General features: G+C 41.5%; 1 protein-coding gene across 1 annotated transcript in view; it reads left to right on the forward strand.

The window, feature by feature from the left end:
• UBE2Q2 (ubiquitin conjugating enzyme E2 Q2) overlaps positions 1-8527 on the forward strand; it is a 72452-nt gene that overhangs the window by 28260 nt on the left and 35665 nt on the right. Inside the window, exon 6 of the mRNA XM_019503836.1 lies at positions 7066-7150. Within this exon, the coding sequence (XP_019359381.1) occupies positions 7066-7150 (85 nt within the window). The remainder of the gene's footprint in view (positions 1-7065; positions 7151-8527) is intronic.

The raw sequence follows: 8527 nt of genomic DNA on the forward strand, positions 1-8527 counted from the left end.
GCCCAGCCCACTGCAGTAGCCCACCCTTGCCCCATGCACAGACTGGGGGGATACATGCCCCGCCACGTTGGCTCCCCTGTGGTGCACCCCCCCCACACACACCCCTAGATGCACTGCCCAGGCTCTGATTTTTTTTTTTTCCTACTACCCAGCCTGGCCAGGGCCCTATTTGCCCCTGCCCCACTCCCTCCTGCACTGTGGGGGGCTCAATTTGCCCCCATCCCCCAAGCCCCACCCTCTTCACAAAGAAAGTAGACTAAACCTTGCCTGCTGTGGTGGGCAGCCACACACTGGGGCTGTGATTCTGGCTGCATATCTGAGTGTACGTGCTCCTGCCCCCCTGCTGCAGTAGCTTGGAGCCTGCAGCCAGGATGCCCTGTGGCCATACCTACTGCCCTGCATCTGTGAGGTCTGAGCCCTGGTAGCCCCATCCCTTTTCCACTACCAGTGGTCCTCATAGCATATAAATGCATATAAGCATCCACAGTTTTGCTAGTTACATATATACTCTTTGGTCTTAATCCTGTATAGTAGCAAGCTGCTCTTGACTCCCATGAATTGAAATAGATATTCTCAATCAACTGTTCTCTCACAAAAGACACAATCTTGTGTAAAAAGAAGGTAGCCAACTTGCAAGTTGCATACCTTAACCTTAACAGGATAAGGACACATCTGTTTTGAGTCTTCCATTCTAGAAAGAAAATTTCCCAAATTTTTCTTTAAGTGTAGAAGAAATTAGATCTGTTTTAACTGGAGGCCCTCTCTACATGTGCATGTAAAGGTGTGATGGGATCTAATGTGATCCCACATTTGCATTTCCTGGCCTGCATGTGTGGCATGGCAGAAGGCATGATTGTGGGATTTGCACATAACCCATCACACCTTACTGCCAGTGAAGTGGGGGCTCCCCCTGCACCAGCAGTAAACAAGCTCCCAAAGCTGGGTGCCTTCCTCAGTTGAGGGGCTTCCAGCTACAGGGGCATCCCATGCAAACCTGAGGCTGGAGGATTCCCACTGCAGTGATCTCCTCACCTCCAGGGGTGTGGGAAACCCCCAGGGCTAGGGGATCACTGGTGCAGCAATCCCTAGGGCTCAGGGGTATGAGGAAACCCCTGGACCCTAGGGATCACAGCTGCCATGTTCCCCAGGGCTCAGGTGTATGAAACTCCCAGACCCTGGGGATTGCAGCAACCATAATCCCTAGGATTTAGGGTGGAGTTTCATTGGGCATGGTGCACCATTGTGGCTGGGAGCCCTGCTACAAGTGCAAATGAAAGCTCAGTAGCAGCCAGGTATAAAGTTAGTATGCTTTTTGTGTTAGTATGCATTTTACATGATAAAATGTTTAAGGTGTCGTATACCACTATACTCCTTTTAATCCTTGGCATTAGTCTATGCTAACTTCTGTGGATATATGTACTGACCCAAATAGTTGTTACTTGCCTAGGCAGATACTGAAACAGTGAGAATACTAACACAGCAATCAGATCCTTTTTTGCTCACTCTGTCTAAAATTAAATAGAAGTTAACATTGGACATTCAGCTCGGTTACCTGAAATCTAAAAGGCAAAAATGCATTTTTGTAACTTGTGGCAGCTGATGTAGGCAATCTCTGATTTGATAAACTGTAAATAAAAGCCAGTATTCAAACTGGAGTAATTTTATGGTCACTGGATACATCTAGATGTGTGCTTTACTGCAGAGTTGACTAATTAGCTATTCATTAAAGTGTCAGAGTCTACACATGCGCTGGTATTCGGGCACAGTAAATGAATTAACTCAGATGTCAGTGAGTACCATTTCTGACGGTACTATTTTGTGGTGGAGTCATTTACTGCATTTAAACGCATATGCAGATGGTGACAGGGGCTGGCTGGGACACGAGCGCTAAAGTGCGGGGGCTGCCTGCTGCCTAGCCACACATCTCTGCAAGTTCTGCATCCTCATGCCCTAGCCAACCCCAGTGCTGCCACCTGGAGCCTGGGGTTGACCCCCCTCCGTCTCCTCAAGCCTGCTGTCAGCCCAGGGCTGCTCCACCCTAGCTCAAGCTGCTGCCACTCCAGGCACACGTGTAGATGCTGTGCCCAAGAGCAGTTGATTTCAGCTCAAACGGCTCCAGAATTTATTGCGTGGCATTAAATGAACATGTAGATGCACCCACTCACTCTACTATACAACTTCAGATTGCAGTAAAAATGTGTTCCTGAATTTACCCCTGCTCCTCCAAATGCTTAGTCTGAGGAGCAAGGCCCTGGATTAGATTTTTATTTTTTTTTTTTTGCCTGTAAAGGAGGGGGCAAAATGTCAACTAGAATACATGTCCAGCAAGAATAGTGCAATTTGATTTGATTTTGCCAGAAGCATGGGTGCCAACCTTAAACTGTCTCCTGCAAGTTCTGGTGCAGCAACAGCTCAAATCCAGTGTCACTTTGTACAGTGGTCTTGACCTAGCAGACATTTAAAAAAACAAAAAACAAAAAACGTAATTTATTAATCTGCTGTGACTTGGTTTAGATTTTTTTGGTTTTCTGGGGTTTTGGGCACCTGCAAAACAAAAGCAACACTTTAAACTTTATTCTTGCTAATGTTAACTTTTAAGATGCCCATACTAAAGCATCAGTCACGTTAGGTCTCTTACATTGTCTCATGTGCTATGTCCATACTTATAGCCTTCACATAATCTCTTCAGACTTATTCTAAACCTCTGATAGCTCCCACTTAAATATCAAATGAGAATTAAAAAATCTTGGAGAATAGAAAAAAGGTGCATTATCACACTTGGAAGAAGTAGGTTCCAGCTTCCCAGTAGGGTACATGAGCACTTTTAGCTAAAGTGTTCTTGTAAGTAAATATTTCCACTTTATTGATGTAACAATTCCACAGAATGTGATGAGAGATCAGGTAATTGTATTATGTTGACACTTTTCCCTTGTCTAACCAACCTTAGTTTTGGATTCCAAATATTATTCTAGAGCAAACTGAACTTTCTTCAGTGTAGCCTTTATTTGGAATCTGTGGTTGTGAGAGCACAGTAGCTCTACCTTCTACCCAGCTGTTTCATTAAGAAGGCAAGGACTACTGCAAAATGAGCCATGGCCTCCATGGATACCTCTCATTGTGTGCACTTTTGCATATCAAATTAAGGAGATTCTCCATGGAGTATGTAATTGCAGACCATATTTTCAATTTTCAAATTGAATAGCCCAAAAGGAATGTTCTAGACCCATAATACAGCAGTCTCCTTGGGTAGCTCTTGGAAAATGCCAGCTCTTAGGTTTCACTTGGTTCTTGAAAATGGAATAGAAACATATCTGTGGACAATTTATAGAGCAATTCTTCTGTTCCAGAGCATATTTTTGACACTGTGGATTCTTGTTTTGAAACCTGTGGGTTTATCTTACAAATCATGTGCAAGTGTTTGTACACCCAACAGGTGTGCGGTACCCCCAGGTGCTGTAGCACTGTGGCTGAAAATCACTACCTTAGTGTCTTGCCCCAGCCTATAGCTTACCACTGCAAGTACCAGGCAGAAGAAAATGCAGTCTTTTAACATGGCTCCTAACTGTTGTTGATCCTTATTTTCATTAACAAGGCAAGGGAGTAAATTAAGTCAGTTCTGCATAGTCTTTCTTCCTTTAACACTAAGTAAGTATATCATATTTCTATTCGCTTCAGGCATGCTAGAATGACACATCAAATACTTGAATAGTAAATGTTTTTCAATCTGATTCCTGCCCAAACTTTATCTTCATTTGCTGTATACAGAAAAGACCTGTTTGCTGGCTGTTCATAGTGTTCTCAGGAAGCCAAAGCAGCAAACTCCTTCCAAATTATTGGTGCATCAGGGTATCTAAGGCCCATTAGAGTGCCTAGGGGTGAAGTGAACAGGGCAGTAGCCCCAGGTGCTGATATAGAGGGAATGGCAGCAGAATCCTGCAGCGCTCAGCACTCCTGTTCTTCAGCATACAAGAGCATCTGTTCCTAGGGCACTGAAATTGCTAGTAACAACCCTGTTAAAGCCCACATAAGTTCATTAACATTATATAGGTCCTTAATTCTTTTGTATGTGGCATTTCAGTGAGATTTTGTGTGTCTAATAAAATATACTTCCTCTAACATGTTGGCTGCCATGCAAAAACCAGGAAAAACAAATGGGTTTTTTGGAAGATCCAGAGGATGCAGGGAAAGAAGTAATGGTTTCCTTACTTTCTTTGCTAGAAAGTAGGGTTATTGTGTGATTTTATCTTTTATTGGACTAACTGTATAGATGGGGGAGATGTTAGACAAGGAAGTGGATTTTGTCTGAAACTTTCCATGTCTAGTATATCTCCTCAACTAATACAGTTGATCCAATAAAATATATCGCCAAATATCTTTGCTTATCACTTATTTCCTGGATCATCATGGCAACAACCTTACTTTTTTTGGAGGGTTTAAATTTAAGGGGCATGAGGCTTGGGGGTTTTGTCCCCCCCCCCCAGTTCCTTTCCATTTTCTCCCCCAAGAAGCTTGAATATAAAATGTAAATAGACTTGAATGCATGCAAGCAGTTGTGATAAATATTTAAAACTTAACCTTGCTATCTTGAAGTCTGTGATGACCAGAATTAAAAGAAAAACCTAAAAAGGAGGAACTTGATATTTATGTAGCATTTTCTATCTCCATGTTTGCTCACAAATTTTTATTAATCTTTACCTCACCTTTTTAAGATGGAAATATCCCTACTTCCGAGATCAAGAAACTGTGGCAGAGAGGTTAAGAGAATGTCTTGAGCTTATTGAAATGTCACCCTTGGAATTGGAGCTTGGAGTATTCTAATTCCAGTACTCGTTGTTCTAATGAAAGACACGTCTGGGCATTATCTAGTCAGCACATTGAGTAATTTAGGTGTTGTTTAATAATTTTGGATACAAATGAGCCCTTTTTAATATCCAGGCAACTGAAAAAAATGGATTAATAACCTCAGGCACTCTTCACACCTGACTATAAAATCAAGGGAGGAAAAGGTATAACCATGAGCCTATATTTCTTGTACGCTCAACATAATTCATTAAATGGTAGACATGAAAACAGTTGTAGGACAGATTTCAAAGACATTGTGTTCTGCTGTAATCCACCTGTAGGAATTCTAACCATTAGAAAATGTTACAGTAAAAATAAACTGAGTTATTTTTAAATTTTTGGTAGTTTGATTTATTTTAATATCCCTTCTGTGTAGAAGAGAGGAGAGAACTGCAGTTTAATTTCTGAACATTATAGTTAAAAAGCAAATTTGACATGCGTTCACTACATGTACCAAGTTTCTTGACATTTCACCACCTCAAAGGATTTGCAACGCTTCCTTAATTGTCCCCACTTTACCTTGAAACTAGTGTTTCTGTTGAAAGAGTTTCTCAGATTTGTGGCTTACACCAAAATGAAAGCAAAATACACTCCTGAAGATGGAATAGAATTTTACTCCTAGAATCTTAAGCTCTTCATTTTGATTTCCACATTTGCCCTATCCTGACATGTAAGACCTGTGTTTACATTTTGTATCTTATTTTGGGAGAGAACGATTGAAGAGTCTATGGGCTTGAACCAAAGATGGACAAAATGGATGCTTTGGTTTTGACTGGTTTCATCAATTGCATCCTTTTGCACAGTGAAAAACAGGGTAGTTCTAATGTAGGTACTGCAAGACAGAAATAACCCCCTTTGTGTCTCTGCTTAATGGAGTTTTGAAAGTCTCCTAACTTCCATCTCTTCTCCATTTTTCCCCATAGTTTAATCTGGCACATGATTTGACCGGAGAGTGATCTCAAAGTAAATCAACCCAATTCTGTAATAGGTGTGAATATGAGCTAGTGTTTGTTCACAGTGTTCTTTAGAAGGGGTGATTTAAAAATCTCTACTCCCTTCCTCCTCCCCCTCCCCCTTTAATTATATTGGTAAGTGTAAAAGATTCTGGGTTTTGGGTAAATGGCTGTATAACCTTTTTGTTATTTCATTACTTTATTAAAGCTACCCACTGAGCCCTATAGTTAAGATTTATTCTAGCTTCTGAAAAGTTTTTTGTCTTCTCAGTTGTTTATAAACCTTTAAAATTCTTTTCTTAATTACTACTGTGTTGTCTTGGCTTAAAACACCCTTTCTAAAGCAATTTATTTTAAGAAGATTATTTCAGTTAAATTACAAGTACTTGAATGGGGAGAAGAGAAACCTTTTTTTTCTGTGCGCAGTGATCAAAATGATTGTTTGTATAGCCAAGTATCTAGATGTATAGCTATTTTACAACAAGAAATGTGTGGTTTCTTTTTAAAAAAAGAGAGCTCTCCTACTAAGTAGCTTTAAAGGTACAGATGTTTAAAGCTAACAGTCTTGTTTGGAACCACTAGAACAGTGGTTTTCAACCTGAGGTCCGCAGACCTCGTGGGGGTCCACAAATCATGTCTAAGGGGTCTACAAAAGATGACTATGATCAGTCAAAAGTATGTGAATACCCACACTTAAAAATCAGAGGACTGTACTTTTTATTTGAAACTTTTTAGGGGTCCACAAATGAAAAAAGGTTGAAAACCTCTGCACTAGAATGTGTTGGTTTCTAAAATGTGCCCCTTGACTCTGTACAGGTCCTAAATTCCACAGATTTGCAGCTCTTCCACCTGCACTCTATTTGAGGAACTTGATTTTTTTTTTTTTCTAAATCTACTCCTAGAGAGGAATTTTGCACTTCCAAAAGCTCTGCTGGATGTTCTTGTACTGTTTGCCTTGTTAAATGTTTGCATTTTAATGATTCCATAATTTATAGGATCTGGGTATTGTTGCCAAGCTGTTGTTGTGAGAGGCTTAATTCTTCTGGTTTTCTGACTTTATGGATACTCAGTTGTCTCAACCTTTGTGATAAGCTTTTATTTTTTTTTTAAATCCAATGTAACCCTACCTATCATCGTGTGGTACCTTTTTTAATACAGTTGCATAAGTTCCATAGCTGTATAGATTTTTTTTTCTTTCGTTTTGTTTTTTTCCAACCATTAACAATGCAAGCAAAGTTCCTGGTGTTCAGTGTTGCCATTTTTATTTCAGGGTGCAGTCTCTGGGTCAGTTCAGGCTTCAGATCGACTTATGAAAGAGCTCAGGGATATATACAGATCACAGAGTTATAAAACAGGTAAAGTGCTTTTACATCTCCTTAATGCAGATAACTTGTTGTTTTTCATTAGTAGTAGTAAACATCTGTTAATCCCTCTGTTTTATACTTTAACTTGAAAAACTGAAGCTAATATTTAAAATGTGCACATCATGAAATAATTTCCAATAAGTATTCCATCTGTGAAACATTCTTATCCTGGCTTGATGACTTCCCCACCCTTCTTCCCCACACTGCTTCTGAAAGGGCTTCTTTGCCTGACTAAAATTCATGCTACTGAAAATACAGCCCTGTTATTCCACATGTATACTGTATTTACTAAAATATAAAACAACTCTCCCCCCCATCAGCATTTGACAGGGGGAGAGCCCTAGTCTTAATCTCAAAGTGGAGGGGGCAACAGGTGGCGGCTGCTGCTGCAGCTCTGATTCTGGCCCTGAGCCTGGGTCAGGGCCAGTCAGACACAGTAGTCACCTGCTCCATGCCTTCCACTTCCCTTCTGCAGCTTCTACCCCCCACCCACCCCTTCCCTCCCCCTTAGTCTCAGGAGCAGCTGAGCTCCAGCTCAGGCTGGCATCTCTCCTGGGCATAGAAACTCCTTCCCCTGTCTGGCCAGTCAGCAGTGCCGACACTTGCGTGGCCAGGCAAAGGCTGAGCTTCCACTGCTGTGCTCGGAGATGGAGCAGCCTGAGCGGTGTCTGACAGTAAGGGGGAGTGGGGGGGAGAGATTGGGGAGCAGGGGGAAAGGGGCAGAAGCTGTGGGGAGCTGGAGCAGGGTGCAGGTGGCAGGGTACAAGAAGACTACAGGGGGAAGAAGTGGGTGGTGCACCTGATTTTCTCCCTAACCCCAGCCACTGATTTTGTGTTATTCTCTCCCCCCCTCCCCCCACTGTAGCAGGGTGGGGGGAGGATTCAAGGCAACCTTCCAATTCTTAGATTGTGTACCTGGGAAACTTTATAACATTTTATAAATGTTCCATATATAGAATCTAATTATTGTGGGAGTCATCCTAAATTCAGGGTTGTCTTATATTCAAGTAAATTGGGTAAGTTTGTGAAGCCACCCTGGTCCCCTGGTATTGCATGTTACTATTTTGAAGCAATATTAAAATACTCTGGCTTATATTCAACAGTTAAAAGCCTTCAGCAAGAATTGGTTTTGGCCCTGCTTTTGCCAGTCACTTATTGCAGATTACACTGGTAACTTTCCTGGATTCTGTGTTAACACTTCACACTATAGATTGTTCTTGAAACACAACTGTAAAGTGTGTTGCATTGCCCGGATGTTTAGTGAGTAGAAATTCTTTAGCATTTTTTTTTAACTTCTGAAGTTGGGTTGTATTTATATTGTCAGCCCATTGGCAGAATATAAGCCTACACAACCCCCCCCCCCCCCCC

Source organism: Gavialis gangeticus, unplaced genomic scaffold (assembly GCF_001723915.1).
Source record: "Gavialis gangeticus isolate Ggan-Ray unplaced genomic scaffold, GavGan_comp1, whole genome shotgun sequence".
NCBI lineage: Eukaryota > Metazoa > Chordata > Crocodylia > Gavialidae > Gavialis > Gavialis gangeticus.